The sequence below is a fragment of the Poecilia formosa genome, unplaced genomic scaffold, assembly GCF_000485575.1.
Source record: "Poecilia formosa unplaced genomic scaffold, Poecilia_formosa-5.1.2 Scaffold124, whole genome shotgun sequence".
NCBI lineage: Eukaryota > Metazoa > Chordata > Actinopteri > Cyprinodontiformes > Poeciliidae > Poecilia > Poecilia formosa.
This window is the reverse complement of record NW_006800063.1, coordinates 153,334-174,736: the sequence shown is the minus strand read 5'-3', so window position 1 is coordinate 174,736 and position 21,403 is coordinate 153,334. Positions and strand designations below refer to the sequence as shown.

At 37.2% G+C, this 21,403-nt stretch overlaps 1 protein-coding gene across 2 annotated transcripts; it reads right to left on the bottom strand.

Moving 5' to 3' along the window:
• Positions 1-544: 544 nt before the first annotated feature.
• Positions 545-20,922, bottom strand: LOC103144289 (natural resistance-associated macrophage protein 2-like). 2 transcript variants are annotated; one of them, XM_007561190.2, is made up of 17 exons: positions 20,763-20,922; positions 15,420-15,505; positions 14,012-14,148; positions 13,658-13,777; positions 12,742-12,861; positions 12,545-12,651; positions 12,385-12,455; positions 12,243-12,310; positions 11,691-11,846; positions 11,408-11,566; positions 11,206-11,292; positions 10,436-10,555; positions 10,177-10,326; positions 10,004-10,077; positions 9,559-9,712; positions 8,740-8,793; positions 545-3,308 (listed from the first exon to the last, which is right to left on the bottom strand). In XM_007561190.2, exons 2-17 carry the CDS (start codon positions 15,451-15,453, stop codon positions 3,231-3,233), a joined length of 1,689 nt encoding a protein of 562 aa, XP_007561252.1. In that variant the 5' UTR covers positions 15,454-15,505; positions 20,763-20,922; the 3' UTR covers positions 545-3,230. The 2 variants fall into 2 exon arrangements, with proteins under 2 accessions (XP_007561252.1, XP_007561253.1); XM_007561191.2 differs by lacking the exons at positions 15,420-15,505; positions 20,763-20,922 and adding an exon at positions 15,055-15,147.
• Between the last annotated feature and the right edge of the window lie 481 nt (positions 20,923-21,403).

Here is a 21,403-nt window from a genome sequence, read left to right as displayed (position 1 = left end):
TTCCTATAAGCAGAAATGATTATTTTTTTCCTCCCATTCAATCTCAAGTGCTATCACTGAAATAAAACACTGCACTCAGAGATAAACAAATTCACTCAGTCAGATTTGGACATAATTTAGGCAAATATAGATAAGTGATGGGCACAGAGTCATTCAATACAAGCAAATATTTCAAAGTTAAGGTACCTCAGTCACTCAATTCACTTTATGCACCACACTATAGATGTTTTCAAGCCTGTGATGATTTCCCACAACTTTGGCTGATGAAAACATGTCATATGATCATAAGTTTAATTCAATTCAGACCAACAAAAATAATTTTAATACAGAAATTTGGGCTTAATGAAAAGCATAATATCTGCGTAAAAATCTTCTTTAAAAAATACTTTTAATTTAAAAAATGGGCCTCAGAAAATCCCACATAAAATGAATAAGGTATAAGAAAGTATTAAACAAACTTAACATCCACCCCAGATTTAATTTGTTTCTGGTGTTGTTTACTAAAAAAAAAAAAAAAAAAAAAAAAAAAAACACACACACACAATAAAATTGTGGATATATTTATTTTTTAAGAAACAGCTTTTCAAGAATGCTCAACTCTTTTGGTTTGGCAAAAAAAAGAAAACCATATTAAAACATTAAAATACAGATGGGAGAAAACCACCTTTACACATGTTTTCAATGGTGGACCCTACTGTACAGTTTTATAAGTTCAGAAACACAAAATACCACGTCAGTAGCTTTCTGTCTAGAAGTGTGGCAAAATTAGCACGACGTCGGAAAGTCTTTAAAACGTGAACATCTACATGTAACACAATATAATCCAAATGCTAACTTTTTAAAACATTATCAAAGACTCAACTTATAAAGCTTATGTAGGTTTTCAAATATATCTTTCATTTTTTCTCATGTACTTAGATGATTTTTTTTGTTTGTTTTTAAAACAAATAAATTTAAAAATAAAAGTGGTGCCAAACATTTGTTAGCTGAGGCACGCAGGTGAACATAGGAGGCACTGTGGAATAAAAACATACAGTACAAGTTCAGTCTGATATTTGGTCGGGGGAAGGATTTGGATTTAATGATGCAAATCAGTAGTCCACATTCAGAGTTACCATGGGTTATGGTACAGCTGTTAATAATTTAGTATTTTTTCTCTTCTGCTCTTCTTCTCCTCTTGCAGTTTTTATTTTGAAAGGTTACCAGCCTAAATCTGTTACTTCTGATTTCTATTAATTTCTCTGAATGCACTTTAGTCCATCTTTTAAATTAAATAATAATAATAATCATACAACAACGTTAAGTTACAAATACTCTGTGGGATGTATGTATCGCCCCATAAATATCACAGCAGTTTACTTTAGCTGCCAGTTTTCCCAACACACATTTGTTTCCAAGTTATTTTTTCGGTAACAGACTGCACAAAGTTGGGGAAATCAAAACAAGCTAGTGTATCTTTTCAAGATGTCTAGAACAATTGAAACATTCGAAACAGAAAAAAAAATGCACAGCTAGAAACAGAAATACAAATTTTTAAAATAAAACTGAATTGACCTCAGGTAAAAAGATGGAAGCAGAAACATGGGTAAAGAATTTATCCATCAGAGTAAAAACGCTGCTGCAGATTCATGAAATAAGTTTCTTTAACGGGAACATGCAAAGAACGGGAACATGTAGTGAATTTTTACTTCGGTTGTGTTTGCTAACAGTTTAAGTGATTTATTGCATATTATTATTATTATTATTATTAAAACTCTAATGAAATACCTGAAGAAGCACATTTGATCTCAGCATAATCTCGTCTAACTTGTCACAAGTGATGCATGCCTGAAGCTTAGTTTGGCACTTTAAAAACTAAGAAAGAACAGCAGCATCACAGTCTAGAATTTCTGAAAAATCACAGACTGAACATTTGAAGACAAAAGAACAAAAATGTTGCTCCACAGCTTCACGTTCTCCAATCACTACCATCCAGTTTTTGTCAACGGTTGTGTTGTGATGCTTACAATAAGACACAAAAAGTAACGGAAAGCGGTGACACGGTTTCAAACAGAAAAACCACTGCAGCTTATATAATAATAATAATTAATGTTCTTTCAAATTAAAGTTGTTGGTTTTTTGGCAAACATACGATAACATCAACTTTGTACTCTTGGGGAAAATGGTTTCCTTAAATATTTAACTAAAAAAAATGTCTTACATATTATAAAAAAACAACAGAGGGAGAAGTGTGACCAATATATCATACATATTAATCCTTTTATCTTTTACATTCACCTTAGATATTTTAACTATGAACGTTGTAATTGTACAAATAACTTAATGTTTGGTCATTCAGGTTCAAATTTTAAAAAAATCATCTGGTTCTTCGTATGAAATAAAAATATAATTTAATTCAACCATGGCGAAATTCAATTTTTTTTATACTTGTTAATTATAAATGATTTCTTAGTTTTATTTAGCATACTTTTATCGTACTAAATCCACCAGACGCCCACAAATGTCTTTAAAATTATTTGGAGAAAAAAAAATTGTCTAAACTAAGTGTTTGAGGACCAGATGACTTTTTTACTCGTATTGAAAACCCTTCTCACTTTTTACAATGACTTTGAGTTAAATATCTGAATAAATAATTAATCCCAGGCTTTTGTAGCATAAAGGGAGGCAGCTTGGTCCCTGAAAACAACAAACATACTGTAGCATACAGAAAGACCTGACAATACAGGAAGAACATATTTATAAATATGTAGATAATTATATAAACTAATGTATGTTTTCCCTGATGGTTAAAAATGTTAGATGAGGGAAGAAATGGCCGATAAAGAGTGAATGATGGACACCAGCATTCAAGCACTACAGTTTCTCTGAATCTGTTACTCTGATCATTTGCTATTGACGTTTCATTATCTGGTTTGTTCACAAAAGGAAATGATTGAACATGTGCTGCAGTGTGCGGTCGCTAACGCCAAGTGTCCTTGGCATTATCCAGCTTCTCGGGTCTCCTTTTAGCACCCATTTAATTCACAGGATGCTATCCAGGAAAGAAGACGCGTCTGAGATGCTGGACATGTTTAAATGTCTCTTGGTGCGCCGTAAGGACACTTCAGCTGATGTGAGACACCGAGGGTTGAAGAGAAAGTTATACTGGCCGAGCTTCAGAGGTTCCCTCCAGTCAAATCGAGCGTCTGCAGTCAGTCAGAGGGCAGCACCGGACTGCACCTGGCGCTCCGTTATCTCTCAGCCTGCGGATCAGTCTCCATGTCACTCAGCAGGTACAGGTCTGTGTGGCGGGACAGTCCCCCGACCATCTGAAAGGAGGAGAAAGGTTCTGTCATCAGAGAGCAAGTTTAGTTTGTGCTTTTTTTTAGTTATTATTATACATGGAAACTAGATGAATCTGCCTTGAGTGAAAGGAGGTGCTGAAGATCCCTTCTGCTATTACTCACATTTTTAAATCAATTTATAATAAAATTAGTCATTAACAAGCTGTATCTCTGTTTAACCTTTGCATAGCTGTAGCATTTTTCTTGACAAGGTTACAATGAGCATCATAAAAGCAACAGGGTTGGTTAGATTAATGTTATTAACAAATATGGTGGTATATATACATATTATTACAGCACACTAATAAAGGACATTTAATTTAGATTAATTGTTGTCCCTGCTGCATCTTGTATTTCATCAACTTTAGAAAATGAAACATCTCGGGGTCAAATTGTGATTGTTTTAAAGCACCAATTAGCTTACCTTGACAACGATCAATGTCTTTTTAAATATAATAGAAATCTATTACTATATATTGGCAAGTTGTTCCAAACTGAAACACTGCTCTGCAAATACAATTTAACTATTATTAAGTTTCCTCAATTCACCATTTACATCAGCTATAGTGCAACTATATCCAAAATTATCTCAATTGATCGATTTTCAATATGTTTGTAGGGATTTCTAGTTGAATCATAGCATATTTAATATGCCTTTAATTGAAAGAAACAAAATGTATTTTTGTGTAATAGTTAAAGTGTTTAACTACAATAGTTAAAGTATTTAACTATTAGTAACAATTGTGAGGTGTGACATTTCAAAGTAAGAAAAGAGCTCTGATAAATAAAGTCTCATGAATCTGAGTTTCTCATCATGATCATTTATTTCTCCTGTTACAAGAAAAAAAAACGACACAATGCTTGATCCCTAAAATAAATAAAGTAACTAAATTGGGATTTAATATTATCATACAGTTCAACTCAAAAACATATCATTTTAGATCATTCATAAATTACTTGATAAAGTACAAACTAGACAAAGACGTCATTTCAAAATGTTTCCAATTTTAATGTGAGATTTATAATATTAAAATGAATTAAAAATAATCGTATTTGTTAGCAAAACATGTAACAAACAATAACCCTACAGACAGGCTTCCACTAATAAACTGAATTTATTGAAGTTATTGTTTTATATCAGTATTCAGCCTTATTTGATACACATCTAATCTGAATGTGATGAAACAGAAATAAACCTCAGCTGTCATTCTGATTTTCCTTTCATTTAAAAGATGAAAGCCTGGAGTGCAGAGAGGAACCAAAGGCAGCCTGGTGGCAGCGTCATAATCTGGGATTACCGTTTTCGGTTTTGTCTCAAATCGTAAAAGTGAGAAGCCTGGCGACATTTCAACAAAGAAAACTCTTCACCAGCCAGAAGAAAAGAAAGTTTTGTAATTGTCAACCAGATTTAATTTGATCCAGAGCCACGTCTGACAGAAACCCAGTGGATCAGGACTGTGGAGACGTCCTCACAAGATGAAGGATTTGGAGACCTATTAAAAGGTAAACTTTTAAAGTAAAGATCATGAGTGCTAACAGTCTCTTAAAGCCAACCTTAAAACTGGCATACTAACCCGTCTGCAAAACAAAATCCTGAAAATGTAAGTATAATCTTGTACAGATGTGTTGACATATGATTTTTTTAAATTATTTTTTTAGTTGCATCATTTGATTAATCTTGAGAGCTTAGAACAACTTATCAAATATTTTTACAGTTCAATAATTTAATAGTTATTTGATTAATTTGCTAGCTGCAAAATTAAAGTAACTTTAAAATTAAGAAACTTTGTCAAAAGAAAGAAAAAAAAACATCCCTCCACCAGATCTTTAATTTTCCAGTTGAATTGTAAAGCATACATATATCACTGGTGGGAAAAGCTTGGAAATAATTAATTGCACAAAAAACCCACAATTTTATCAATTTATACACTTTGTAAATAAAATCAAGTTTCCTTAATTTTTAATCTTTGTTTTCTTCTTAATATTTCATACATTTTTGATGGTTAATTAAACCTCATCAGAAGTCTTGAGACAGAAGAGTCCAACACATGTCCACATATCCATAATTAGCTTTTATTTTGGACACATGGTGTGCTTCATCAAGCATCAGAGAACAGCAGATATGAAAAAATATCACACAACACTTGCAGTGTAGACATCACTTTCTTATTTTCGTAACACTTGTGCGTTTGTCATCTCTTTTATTTTTTATAACGTATCTGTGTGAGGTATTTCTGACAGAGAAGAGACCCTAGGTCATGTAAAAAATATAGTTCCACTAAAAAGAAAGAGGTTAAAATGTAGAAATCTGGATCCGACCCAACATGAACAAACAACTAATACAAACTGTGACGGTGATTCCCGAATGCAGCCCGAACTGCTGCTTTAACACATCTGCAAACATCTTCACATCACTTGGATATTGCTCAGTTTTATGCTTTTATATTTGATCTAATTTAAAATTTATTACTTTATCACTCGTCTCTACCTAAAACAAATTCAACTTCATGTCATGAAGAAAGTGTGAAGGAATTTAAGCTTTTCCTGCTCATGAGTGACACGGATTTACAGTCATAAAACTCTGCAAAACATGAGCATCACCAGCACTTTCTTTACCTCGTTAAATAATTTATCACTATAAAGTAATCAAATTTAAAATGTTGAATCTATGATACCCAGCTGTTCTTAGATCAACTGCATTGTGATTATTTTTTTTAAAGTTTTTTTTAAAATGCCACAGCAGCTGGGTTGCACACACTTTGATTTCATTTGTTTCCATCTAAGCATTTTCTTTATAACTCTAATAATCTAAATGGTCCAAGGTTTTTAAATATGTACAGTAAAATATTTGAAAAACACAGATCAAAAATGGTACACAAACATGCTTAAAACAGACAGCTGACGCCAGAAAGACAAACTAGCCTTTAATTACATGTGCTCATCCTGCATATACTTTTAAAATAAATCTAACAGGATGACGTTTTATCGGGAAATGCTTATTCTTTAAAAATGCAATAACAGAATATGTAAGCAATTTAGAGTATGTGTCTTTTATCATTACCTTTCTATGTTTTTGAAAGTAATTCAGATACAACCCCGTCTCCATTGCAGAGCAGCTTTTTAAAGCTAAAATATCATTTGGACAAACTACAGTACAGTCTCTTACTCGCTTGTTTACTCACCGTCTTCTGCTAAATAAATGTGTTAAACATGTTTCACATGTGGGAACTAACAGTGACAACTGTGTCATATCAAAAAAAAAACTACTGCAATGGTTTTACATGGTGATGCTCTCTAGGTGTTTTCAAATTTGTTCCCCAACCACAGAAATCATTTATATAAAAAGGCAAACACACAGCAGAGGCCACGCCTCTCTGGCATCTGAATTATTGAGGCACTAAGACAATTATTGTGGAGCAACCGTGAACAAACCTGAGAGTCTGCATGAGAGTGCTCCCTCTAAAGTGCGCCATTTTAAGATTAAAACCGGCTTCAAACTAATCTGATATTAAACTCCACGTTGTGCAAAGAGAAAGTAAAAAGTGACAAAACTTACACTGTATCCCAGTGCAAAACAATGAAACATATGCTTGTAGCTTTCTGCATATACTAGAATCAGCTTATAACAAAAACAAATAAAAAAAAAAAACACTAACTAAGAGAGTGAAGCTCAACTGGGCTGGATATCATTTGGAGCTTTCTAGTTCACAAAAATAAAACAGTACATTTTTATTATAAAGTAACATTTCTGAAGCAATAGAGGCGACAAAAATATGCAATCTGACGCTACACTTAGGATAAAACAGCAGAGGACATTGAGGTAGTCAGGGTGGAAATCCTTATAAAACAGGGAATGGACTCCATGTAAGCAGAAGGTGTGCAGGAGGATAAACCACTCTTATGCAGCACATCAGATTTTTGTCATCAATTAAAAATACAGTAATTAGTGTGTAAGAATTTTGTGTTGGCTGCTTCATGTGGCATTAATGTTAAAACTGTTAGTAGAGAGGTTCACATATGACAAAAAGAACAAGGTGAGAGCTAGAGAAGATGTAGGCTAGTTTTCCCTACACTCAGTCTATATCAGCTGAAAACCAAGAGAAAGACAAAGAGAGCTGGTCTAAACAGTATCGTTAAAGATCTTCAACTGCTTCTCACCTAAACCAAATGCAGTTTTTACAGATTTACTGCAGCGCTGGCTGTGATTTTGTACTCCTACACTTGAAGGGCTGCATGTGGAAAAACACAAATATTCAGCTCCTTAGATGGTTTTCTGTCAGCTACCAGCTACTTATTACCGTATTTTTCGGACTATAAGCCGCTACTTTTTTTCCTACGCTTTGAACCATGCGGCTTGTAGCCCGGTACAGCTTTTCTGTGGATTTTTCTTCAGCCACCAGGGGGCTCTTTAGCAGAAAGTGACTCATTGGAAGTCACAATTGGAAATCAAAGAAGAAAGTGCTAATTTTCATTTAGAACAGTGTTTCTCAACCCTGGTCCTCACCGCCCCCCTGCTCTGCATGTTTTAGATGTGCCTCTATTCCAGAACAGCTGATTCAAATGATTGCATGACCTTCAAGTACTGCAGAAGCCTGTTAATCACCCAGAGATACAATTCAGGTGTGTGGCAGAAGGGAAACACCTAAAACATGCAGGATAGGGGGGCGGTGACGACCAGGGTTGAGAAACACTGATTTAGAACAAGCACATGCTAGCTGCAGGAACGACGGAGAAATTTCTTCAAACTCATATGATGCAGCTTTTAAGTTGAAGGTTATCGATCTGGCAGTAAATAGAGCAGCTACACGTAAACTCGGCGTGAACGAATCCATGGTTTGGCTTTAGAGACGGAGGGCTGCGTCCTTAATAGCAGATTTAGAGCGGCGGTACGGCTTATTTATATATGTACTTTCCAGTTTGTTTTTTTTATTTTAGGTGTGGCTTATAGCATGGTGTGCTCTGTAGTCCGGAAAAAACTGTAGTTATGACGTTAGAAATACAGACTTAAAGATGTCTAAGGTAGGCTCATATTACTGACTTATAACTCAGGTAGATAAATATCTACTGTCACAAGTAGTTATAAATATCTAAAGAATGAACACAGCTAATTTGATTCCCTAAATAACCGTTTGTTTTAATAACACCAACATCTCACAAACATTTGGCTCATTCATGCTGTGCTGATGTAGTTCTGATATGTCTGGGAGCCTAAAAAGCATCAAATGTTGATATCCAGCCCAACACAAGAACAACATGAGAACAGGAGAGAGTCTGACTTCGTGATCCTAAAATTAAGTCCTGGTTGTGTGCAGTGTTCCCCCAGCGGTAAGAGTCAAGCAGGCGGATAATGTGGTGTTCAGCTTTAGGAGTCGTACTCAGACTGCTCCTCTACGAACACCGCAGGTCGATTGCTTACCCTGCTGCCACAGTCCAGGCAGGAAACCCCCAGGGCAACAAGGCAGTGCCAAGCCTGCAGACAACCAGAGCAGAGCAAGAGGTCAAGACTCGACTTCTGCAGGATTATGATTCGTCTTTTAACAGAGAAGGTCAAGCTAGCAAGAACAGCTGCTTTTTTAAAGAAAAAAAAAAACATAAATAAATTATTTGTTGCAGTTGCATAATCTCACAGTTTTAGTTTGGATTACCACTCATTTCAAGCAAAGACACTGGTGGCAGGATCATTGCTACCTGCGACATAAGTGTAACTTTATTTTTCATCTAATGATTCAGAACATGCAATCAAACACAAAAGTCCAACAGAAAAAACTGTTTTCTACCCAGTACTGTGGACAATCCACAGATTGTGCCCAAAGAAAAAAAAAAAAAAAAAGGTCAAAGATTTCTCTCTCTTTGTGCTCCAACCTTGTGAAATATTACAGAAGAGTAAGAGTCATCCTGTTGGCAAACGATTTCTCAAAGTAGTTGGGGTTCTAAAAGTTGTACCACCAGTGATTCTGTTTAAAGTAACTATTGCTTAAAATGGGATTTTAAAAAATCTATTTTTGTGGTTGAAATGTACCTGAAAGTGGTCAAAGTTATGGGTAAAGTGGTTGAAAGAGGAGAGAGCGATGAACCTAGAAAGACTAATTCATGTGAGATTAGGCTGCAGCAATTCAAGTTAACGCTGCACTAACGCGAAGCAGCACACCAAGTGCACAGTTTTAATAAAATAATGAATAAAATCCCACTTAGACTTGATAAAAAAAAACAACAGGATTTTATCTCTTGAACCCACCAGGTAGATTATGAAGACCAGGTACGCCACGGAGATGAGAGCAGCGATAACGTAGAGCAGGACGCTGTTCAGCGCAGTCACATAAACGATCACAAAGTACATGTTGATTGCACAAACCACCAGGATGACGATGCCTCCTGCAATCTTCCACGCCCTTAAAGAAAGAAAAACTTTTATTTTACATTACAGTTTTCGTAAAATTGACCAAGTTGAAAAAAACTCTGAACACTAACGTAACTTTTTTTTTTTAAATCTACAAAATATAACCTTGTAATTTGAGCAAAGTTAAATAATTTCACTTCTTTAACCCAAACACCTTAATCGACCCTTTCAGTTCCCTTCCTGTAATAAGGAACTGATCTAAAAATACTGTGAGAACATCAGTGGGTCAGGACTCAAGAAATCAATAGAGACTCTAATAAACTAACAGAAATGTTTGACTTACAGCCCGTTAGCAAAGTCATTCATGATGGAAGTCAGACTGGTGAACGTCAGGATCGGGATCAAAGCAAACGGAAGCTGTTGGAGAAGAAAAAGGATTATCGATACACAGCAGCGTTACATAAAACACGACAAAAAACACTTAAGATGCGTGTTACTACTTTAGTTTCTCCTGACCTGCAAACTTTGAAGCACATTGAGGAAGTCGTTCATCCCCGTCAGATGGTTAACGTCCTGGAAAATGGCGACGAGGAGCGTCGGCGTGATAGCGATGGAGCGGGTCAGCAGCACCCGAGCGAAACGAGACCACTTTAGGTTCAGAAACCCCTGAGCAAAGGCACAAAATAACACCATTTTGCAGCTTTTTAGACATCTTTTGAAAAACCGTAAAGCAGCAGATGCTGCACGCAAAATGACGAGCAGCAGGTTTTCTCACCTCCATCACAAACTGTCCAGAGTAAGTGCCTGTCATGGTGGAGCTCTGACCGGCTGCCAGAATCCCGACAGCCCAGATGTAGAGAGCTGCAGGTCCGAAGAAACAGCCCAACACCACTCCCTGTGCAAAATGTACAAAAGACAGCAATCACCTCATTAAACACATATTTATTCATCTGTCGGTAGGATGGAGGAGTGAATGTTTATTTAGATGCACCTAGATTTTTATAAAGAAAAACGTTTTATTCTGTTATATTATATGTCTCTTTACCATCTTTACAATGCAAAAATAATTCCTTAGAGAAATTTCTAGATATTTTTAACAGAACTGCAACATTAAAAAAAAAACAACCTTCTAGTAAAACCTACAAATAAAAGAAACTATTGCCAGGAGTTTGGATTGCATTTGTTAAATAAAGTTGTCAAAAATAAATCCAGAATAAATGAATTAGTTGAGCACCTCTGTGTTTTATTTTTTTTATCTCCATAAGGCTATGTTTTCTTTCCATTCAAGTTAGATTAAAGAATTGTTTTCCAGCTACAGCTGTCGATATTTACACATAAATGCCTGCATGTTAAGTTTAGAGGATCTTCAAGTGAGTAAGTTACACGTTTTACCTCGTTAGACCTGAAAAAAACAGCAATAACTTTTTGTCGGTGTACTGCAGAGAAATGTTTAAACATGTGCTCTCCATAGATGAAAGGATTTTCTAGTCTAAAAGCTAAAGCTCGGAGCTTATTGTATGCATGTCAGTTGCTGAGCAGACATACCCCTTTGTAGATGTCCACCTCCAGAGTGCTGTTGTTGAGAGGGAAGAGGTCGGTGCGGTTGATCCCAGTCGCGTTGCACTCATGGTTCTACAACACAACAAGCAACACCTAAATCTGCATTTTGTGTTAAGCTGCTCTTTAAAAAAAGCTCTGCAGCAATCTGTCATCAGTTAGCAATCAGCAGCAGAGCGGTCGTACTCACCACATCCATGTTAGTTTTATTGTAAAAGGCCTGAGCAAAGACTGCGACGACAAAGACGTTGATGAGGAAGGACACGAAGAGGGCGATGGATGATTCGATGAAGAAGTACTTATTGGCTTCTTTTACTTCCTTCTTATTTTTCCGATCCACTTCTCTGGACTAAAAAAAACAACAACAACAAAAAAATAAAACACCACCATTTTAGGGTTATTTCTAATTTTAGAAAGCTTGTTGATGAATTCTCTCAGGATATAGAGTTTTATATATATATATATTCTATTACCTTTACAAGTGCTGAGTGCAGGTAGATGTTGTGGGGCATGATGACAGCACCAACGATTCCCACGGCCTGCTCCAGCTGCACGGGCCCGCAGTCAGCACAGTACGGCAAAAACATCCCTTTAAGAACCTCTCCCTGATCCGGTTTCACCAGAACGTACTGGAGCCGGACAACAGCAGGAACAAGAGAGAAAGAACAACGTTAGACGTTTTCTTTTTTCCCAGAGTGAAACAATGATACAACAAATGGATCTAATGAATGTGAATGTTCACTAATCCACAAAAAGTGGAAATGTTCAAACTATTCTTAAAGGTTGAAGTGTGAGCCAAAAACTGAATGAGGTCAAAAATAATTGTCACAGACCCAGTCAGAATTATTGATGGGTCCAAAACGTGTGTGGTTTCTCTAAAACTAAACCTAATTCTTTTTTTGTTTTATCTTTAAATTTTGAAGTTTTATGTTGCTATTCCACCCTGAAGAAGAAGAGTTGAGCTGCAGCTTGAAAAACCCAGATTTAATACGACATCCATTATGTCAGGTGTGAAGGAAGCTCACCTCATAACCAAAACTTATGGCCATTACAGTAATCAGAAATCCAAAGAAAGCTTCAAGTTTCCTCAAGCCTAGAGAGATAAAAACATGTAAAAACACTAAAACTAATCAGGTGTTCTTTGTCTGGTCATAAACGGCTACACACCATATTTGTCTAGAAAGAGGAACACAAATGTGTCTGTGATGGTGATGAGAACTCCTGCCCACAGTGGGATCCTGGACAATTACACAGAGCAAAGAAAACGATGAAGATCCACTCAAATTTTGATCTATTTTAAATCCCCGACGAAAACAAAGCACCTTACCTGCCCACTGACAGAAGGTTGAAAGCGATAGCACAGCCGATGACCTCCTGCATGTCTGAACCAATGATAGCCAGCTCGATCATTAACCAGAGTAAAATCCGTGGAACCTGGCAGAAACGACCGTTTGTTTGAGAAGTAATTACAAAACAACCACCGCTTCAGACAACTACGACCAGCAGGAAGGAGGGGATACTCACGGTGGGATACTGGCGGTTGCAGACTTCAGCCAGGTGCATCCCGGTGACGACGCCGAGGCGTGCAGCGAGCCTCTGCAGCAGCAGCCCAATGACGGTGGACACAAGCAGCACCCATAGGAGCTGCCAGAGAGAGAGGATCAGCACAATCATCTCTGATGGGTCTACTGTCATTCAGCAGCACTACAACTCATAAAATTAGAGCCTAAACGTGTGCAATAGGTTTCACATAGTCGATGCTTGAGGTGAAGAAAATATCTCCAGCAGACAGTAACTGGCTGCAGGTGGTTGCTTTAGAAGCTGGCTATTCACAGAGTGGAAAAAATGAAGTGCGCCACATCAATCTGAAACCAAATGCTTTCCTGAATAATGATGTCTCTCATATAAATTATTATCAAAACATTAGTCATCATTTTAATGGCAATTCTGACCTATTTTTGATGCTAATCTACAAAACTCTGAAGTCCAAAATTGTATTCCTGAAAAACTTATTTATCTCTCTCCTGTAGAGTTTAAAAAAAAAAAACCTAATGTATGATCTATTTTTGCAATAGTGGTTTTTCTCTACCAAATTCTGCTTTATCCTCAAAAAAGCATTAATTGTTCATTTTCTCCTTTAACCCCTAGAACCCGACGGACCCACCGGTGGGTCCAGCTGCCACTTGACCTCGGCTCGCTCTGTAAACAAAGGCTCCACGTGCCTTTAAATTTTTTTTTTTTTTATTATCCGCTAAAAGAGGCTTTAATCTTTCAAAAACTATTCCGCATAAAGGTTTTGCCCAAAATGTTAAGATTTAAATTTATTTATACCCCCTGAGGGTGTAAGAGGTTAATCTTAGTCTAGAATATGTCCAAATGTACAAATAAACAGATTCATTTTATACTTTGAGGTCTGTTTTGATGCTGTTTTATTCAGTACCTTAAACCCAGCTTTTGCACCAGACTGCAGGTCCGATTCGATGTTCCCAGGATCCAAGTAAGCGATGCTCATCAAAAACCCCGGTCCGGTGAAGGCCCAGAGTTTACGGAAACTGAACATCTGACAGGGAGAAACCGCTGGTTTTTATTTCTCAAAATGGTTACAAAACTGAAGTGCAATAAATCACCCAACATTTATACAAAGCTCTATTTAAATATTAGTAGACAAAAAAAAGAATAAAAATCACAACTAAAATGTGAAAACTGCATACTAATGAAAAAAAAAAACACTCATCATTAAACAACGCACTTAAAGATTTACACTCATATTGTTTGAAATTTCCCATGTTCTCACCTGGTTGGGACTTTCTGGAATGGGAACCCTCTCCTCAAAGTAGGTGGAGAACGGTTCCTCTTGGGCCAAGGGGGAGGCAGGAGGAGAGATGGCGCTGTAATGGTTCGACTGGACTCCATTTTCCTGCCGGGGATCCTCTGAGACAGACACACAGGTTTCACAGAAAGCTCCGTTCAACACGCGGCAGCGTGGATCCTCCTCCTTTTAGAGAGTTTATCAGGAAGGAGATGCATACAGGCAGGAACCAGATATCCAATATATAATGCTTCTTCATTAACCAAAACTTTCTAAAAAGTTTGTGGAATGAGCAAAGAATGAAAAAACAAACACAACTTAGGCATAACTACATGTAATTTAAACACTAGGTTACACATCTGGATTCATTCATGACTTTTTGAGGCCGAAATTCAGAAAAAAATAATATAGGACTATTTGAGATATTGAAGACTTTAAACTTTCTAGATCATGCAGAAAACTTGGTGTAGTTAGTGGGTTATATTATTTGTGGTGTACTGGCGATGCACAATCAAAGAAAGAACCTGTAACAGTCATGCAATCTTTTATTTTCTTTTACAGGAAGCAAAACTGTAAAAGTAAAAAAGATTTTCTGGTGTCAAATATCCTACTGCACTGAAACCTCTTCAAATCAGCAGAATCAGCTGACTCTTTTCCAACAAACCCTACCCCAGAGTCTCCACATGAATTCTGGCGAAAGACAAACACAAACTTGAGACTCGTGTTTGCGTTCAATATTTGCTCAACTCATTCTTCTCACAATAAGCATTGCGTATATTTGGCTTCCTCACAGCAGCGGTGTGCAGCAAGATCCTCAATACAAAGAAGTAATTAACATCTAATGCAACTCTGCCACACGAGTAGTCTGAAGCCTGCAAAACCTTCAATTAGTCACAACTTGAACTAAAATTTGCTCATGACAACACTTGAAAGGAAAACAATAATTTCCAAACCTACAAATAAGCTTTCCCTTTACTTCTAGTTGCTGTTTGAGCTGATAAATGTACGACTGTATAAATGCAACTCACTGAGTCTGGAGCGTTCCTGCTTCCTTGAACTCATCTCCAACTCACTGCAGGTCCTAAAGTCCACTGTTGCCTAACAATGTCTCTGCCTTTATACGCCGTTGCCTCTGGGTGTGTGTTTTTTCCAATACAGGATGGGGGGGGAGGGATTATGTCACACTGACAGCCTGGTGTTATGTGTCAAAACATGATTTGAACAAAAAGCATAACCCAGAAATAAGCCTGTAAATATATTTTGTGAATTTCAAACATGTTTATTAGGTTACTTGTTATTTGAACGTTTTAAACTAACTTCAAAATTATATTGCAACCTCAGGGAGGCACTCAGAGTGTGATGTGAAGTTTCTCCTGCTTAAAGGAGGTGCTACCTTCCAGGAGGTCTCCGTTCTGCTGGCCTGTCATCCGGGCAGGCTGCAGGATCCGCGGGAAGGCGAGGGATGAGTGTCAACCGCCCCTGCAACAAGACAACAGTTTATGAGCGAAACGAGAATGAGGTTTTATTAGCTTTAAATGAAATTAATGCTTTACAAATGTAAAAAAATAAATAAATAAATAAAGGAGCAACTTCAATGACTTTGCAGAAATGTGTTAACTGTGAAAATCACAAGTCATGCTCATGATTAAGCAACACTGGAATCAAGGCAAAAGCCACGATGTGGAGGACAACTTTCACAGGAAGCTTCAACTTCACCACAACCAGTTTCACTTCTGTTACAGTCTTAACTGTACCGTTAGCACGCAAAACCCCAAAACAGAGTCATATCTGACTCTGTTTTGGGGTTTCACATCAAATGTAAAGCAGGCAGCGGTGTTCATAACACAGTCTGGGCACATGACTGTGGCATGACGGGGCAAGCTGAGGCAGCAGACAGGGCAGCTTTTCCAGCAGACAAGGTTTCCAGGAGAAAACCACTTCCTCACTATGAGGTGGCTTCAGGAATAGTTAGCCAAAAGTCACGTTCTGCTTCAGCGACTTCGTCGAACAATAACAATCCATAAAGCAATGTTAATGAAGAGTTATAACTGTAAGAAAAATGAGGCCGTAAAACACGTCATAGTTACATGTTCTCCATGATGTTCTTCATTTTGTGAAGCATCTGTCTTTGTGCAAATCATCTTCAGAGTGGTTCCTAACACATGACTTCAGAAAAGATTGCACTCTCCTTTTAGTAAATCTAAGGGTGTTTTCACAACCGATAGTCCCCTAGACTCAGTTTGACTTGGGGGGCTAAAATTGCAACATCTGTTACATTTTCAGCTGGTGAGGTTCACTTTCACACTGCAATCCCTCAAACGATTTGAAAAATCTGTTCACCTCCTCGCCTGTGGTGGCGCAGCACAAAGAACTACTGAAGGAAACCACCAAAGAAGACATGAGCGCACCTTCCGTTTTCACAAAATGTAAACAAAAATAGAGTAGCATCCAATTTTAGTGGTTTTCGCTTTTGACTTTAATGAAAGACAACAGGCCATTTCTCTGTTTAGCACTAAACAATCGCCAGCGTTTGTTCTGGTTGCATTTACCCAGAATGCCCTGTGTTAAAGTCCACTTTCTGCTTTTGTAGCGGTCTCCAGTCCGTTTGGTATTTAAAATGCACCAGAGTTCAGTTCAAACGAGCCGAGACCTACGTTTTTAGGCAGACCACAGAAAGTTTGCGTTTTTGGTCCGCATTTACGTCTGATTGCACATTCTCACCTCCCCAAACAAACCGGACTTTCTAAGCAAACATCCTAGAGCTTGGTTAAAGCGGACTAAACAGCGCTGGTGTGAAAGCACCCCAACATTGAAGTACCTGAGCATCCTCGGTCCTGTTCTGTTCCTTTGAGTACACAGTGAGAAGAAATAGAGGAGAAGCCATCAGCAAAATGAAGTCAATGCAATGTGGCCTGGAGGAGATCAGCCTCAGGTTCTGCTGAAGCTTTAGAGAAGAGCAAGTTTGTTTTTATAGTAGCCTTCAGCTTGTCTGTATTGTTGGGTCTGGGTTTGCTGGCTAATCAAGCACAGCTGTAACATGGACATAAAAGCAGGTTTTGGGCAGCAGGTAATTCCTGCAGGAAAATGAAATCAATCTCTCTTCAACACTCATCAGCAGAGAGAAGCATGAATTGATTTAAAACTTCCTGAGAGACTTTAGAAAACACAGTGGAGCAACACCGACTGATGTTGGGCCACAATCATCACAAACTGAGAAAACTTCACACTGGGCCTGAAGCAGCTTGGACTGTGTGCCTCTCCACTCTTCCTCCAGGCTCTGGGACTTTGCAAGGGAAAAGTAATTATGTACTTTCAGCTAAAAAGTGGGATGTTGCACCATTGAGCAACAGTGCAGTCCTTTTCTCCTTAGCCCAGGTATTAATGTTAATACAAATCATTAAGATGCAATCCAGCGTCGAGTTTTCCCATTTCTAACATTGATCCTTGCACATTTTTCCATATTTAAGTCAGAGGTTTTGATGATTCATGCTGACGTGAAACAGAATATATTTTTACTTGAAGAGAAATTGTCCCAGGACTGGATTTGCTCATTGGACATGCACTGATTAACGGGCCGAAGGACACTTAGACCCACTATGACTTAGACCCAACTATCTGTCATGTGCTCTCTCATGTGACCACACCGTCAGCAGACTCTGAAACCAGACACACCAGCAAGAGGTTGAACACAAAGTGCCAACTGATAAATACCATTGTACTTGAATAATTAAATGAACACAAAAGTATCTCTGAACTCCTTCTAAATGATTTTACTAACAATTTGTACCCATAAATTGAGCATTTCTACTTCCTAAGTGTTCACCCAGCAACTAATTCTTTTTTATGCTAATCTTCTGATTTATAAAAAACAACCCACTTATTCAGCTTGCAGCTCTGGAACAAGGTTCAACATAAAGATTGGATTATTTTTTTCTCGCTTAGCTACTCAAGTGAAGTGGTTTGGCCTCATTTGTTAACCAAATCAGTCAGAGGCGGTAAACTTCATAGGTTAGATTGAAACTAAATGCGTCTTCTCGTTTTCCTCCGTCTTTCAAGTTACAAGGTTCAGACAATGGGTGTAATTTAAAGCCCACATATCATATCTGTCCTCCAGCAGATTTCCTCTTAGTCTCAACAGAACCTGCTGGCTCGATGTTTTATTTGGTCTACTAATTTTCCTATCTTCCCCGAGTCTGGGAGGTCAGCATGTGTTGTTCCTGTCCCAGTGTGTCTTGGATTACAGCCACGGATTGGGTAACTCTTCCAAAATGTCACCACCAATCTTGTCAGATTCACTATAGAGGTTCAGTCACCCCCCGACAACGATACGATAAATATGTGAGAACGGTGTTGAAATAAACTGCAAAACCTCATAACACTGACTCTGAAATGACAGTCCTTAATTTAAGTACATTTATTTAGTGTCCAAACAAAAGCGCTCATTGAAAATTTATTATATTTTTACAAAAATCACCTGTAAAATAATACTTCCTCATTAAAATTGGGACAGTTTTAAGTTGATCTTAGTTTCTAAAAATTGTCACCAATTACGTCACTCTTCAAAATGGGCCAGACAAGAGAACATTCTGTTCGGGTAAGGCAAACTTTGCATGATCTTTGTATGTCAAGTGATGGCTAGTTGCTATCTAGACGTGTATCCGTTGTTTAGGAGGAACATGATGCCATAATTTTAAATATAAATATGTCAGAAATATGTTTATGTTTTAAAATATTCATATATATCAGTGAATTACCTGCTAATGATGCACTGATTTAAGTCTGATAAGCTAAAGCAGGGAAATAATTAAAACAAGCAGCACTATTATCAGGACTGGAGCAGCACACCTTGATCTATGCAGATTTATGTCAAAAGAGATGGTTCAGGTATTTGAGAAAGATAAGTGCTGTCCTATAGAAGTAGAAACAGCAGGAGCACCAATAAGTTTCCAACCAGTGAGTTAGTTAAAAACTTTTGTTTCTCAAATTGAAGGTTGGATGTTTCTATAACAATCTGTGTGTAATTATGCTGCTGCTTTTATTTTACGTCTCTTTACCAGGGTAACCTATGAAATCTGTCCACATCTGAATGCCACATCTGAACATCAGAAAAGGCATGCTATTGCCTTAGAAGTGACTCCAAAGAACATTATTTTTAACCAAAAGCGAGAATTATAAGCTTGTGGGAATAACCATGTTTTCTTAAAACTTCACAGAATGTTGTAAAGCTGGATTCACCACGCTGACATCAACTAAAATCTGGATGATGCAATTATACAACGTGTCACTTAGTCACTCATTCACCAAACTTCCCGCAAAACATCAGTTAAAACTACAACATAATCTGTACAGAACAGCTTTTTTACTATCACTACATTTAAAACGCCTCCCAAACCGACAAGTTGTAAGTGAGGTCCCACCCCTGACAGTGGGATTTAAAGACATTTACTGTAAACAGCAAAAACATTTTTAGAAAAGTAAGGACATGAAAAACATTGGATTTCCAAAATTGGCACCTGAGGTCACAATAAGGCTTTGGTTCATGTTGATGTAATGAATGAAGGTCGATACAAAGCAAACCGGTTAAGAAATATTCTGTTTACCGTGCCACAACTGAGGCTGTCATTACACCTGCATGGGCTTGAAACAAGAAGAAAATGTTGTAGAAGCGTGTTTATATTTTATTCTGTGGCCTTGCTTTCCAAATAGATTACTATTTACTGGACACATTGTATTAAAACACCGCTGGAACCTGTTTTTCACTAGTCAATGGTCTCACATATTCATTGAATTCATAAAAACTACACAACTCACACCTTTAACAGTGTATGAAGACATCAACAAACTGCTCATTGCTGGAGTTTAACAAAAAATATAAATAATCTGATATAGTTTAGAGACACCTTTTTTTCATGCAAAAATACGATAAACCGTGCAATTCATTAATTCTATAATGGATTAAAAACTATGCTTTTAATCCATTAAAATACTCCTTAGCAAGTAAAACAATCATAATAATTTAAAATTTGTGAATCCTGATAGAAAAAGGAACTGAGTATTGGTATTGACCAGTAAGGTAACCCTAACCCTGGTTGGTGCACATTTAGAAATTAGGTATCAATTCATAAAGCAACTACTTTTTTCTTAACACAGGAAAATTAATGTTTCTGGAGTGTTTAAGGCATCATTTGTTTCACAAGACAAAGTATTTCCCCCTATAATACCATAATTAATACAATCAGAAAGAGACAAATGTATTTCTCGGGCTTTTAGGAAGTAATGAATTTCCTATTAACTCAAATAAACCAATTATAAATGCAACAATTTTACCACATTGCTATGAAGTTTGAGAGCAAGTACTATTAGCAGGATATCAATGTTAGTAATATTGTAATAATGCCAGCACCCTAAACTAAAACCCCGTAAAGGTGATGTGAAACCATAGTTGTCGCTGTAAGATGCCACTGACAGATAGAAACAATACTTTACGCCTTTAGATGACCAGGATGGAGAAGGAAGCGGTCACCAACATGCATCCTTCCGGTCCATATACCCACATGTATAAACCATGCAGTAACAAAGCCTACAGTTACCCCAAAAAAGCAACCATGCTTCGCCAACATCGACACTTTTCGAGTACAGTTCAAGATTAAGATTAAGCTAACCCCTTCCCATGATGTACAAAGTATTTAGTTAGCTCTGCTAACGTTAGCCTGACTGTGTAAATAAAAATTCTTACCTGTGGGTAAGATCAGGGAGTTAAAATATCAGCCTGCGTCTTGAGTCCCCCGGCTAGTTTATAAAATACATCATTTATTCAAACTTGAAGTTAGCTAAGCACGTTATCGATGGAAAGCTGGTCAAAGTCGTGTCAACTGTAGGTTTAAGTCAAAGTGCGCATGTGCAGTATGTCTGCATCGCTTGTGATTGGTTGGTTCACCAGCCTACTGACGAGCTTGTGAATGATCGACTGTAGCACACCTTCACCTGAAGGTGTCGTGAATGAAGGCCGAGAAGGGAAATAACTTAAATGTTTCTAATATTTTACATATTTTCTCACTCAGTTTTCATTTTGCCCCGTGTTTTATTTAGTCTTGGTGATTTACGTCACAATTAATCAGCAAAGTTGTTCATCTGATGGAAAATTTGACATTTAAAAAGATACTCAAATGGTATAAAGGAGTTTCAATTTTACAAAAAAAAAATGAGAAAGAAATTACTAACTCTTTGGTAAAAGAAACTGCAGCGATAGAAATTAATTATCCACTTCTCAAATTATCAAATGAAAAGTCTTTATTGACATTACAGACTCCTCTTATAATAGTTGGACAGCTTTTAGCATGTTTTCCAGATAATTTTCAGGATTTATCGGTAATGAGA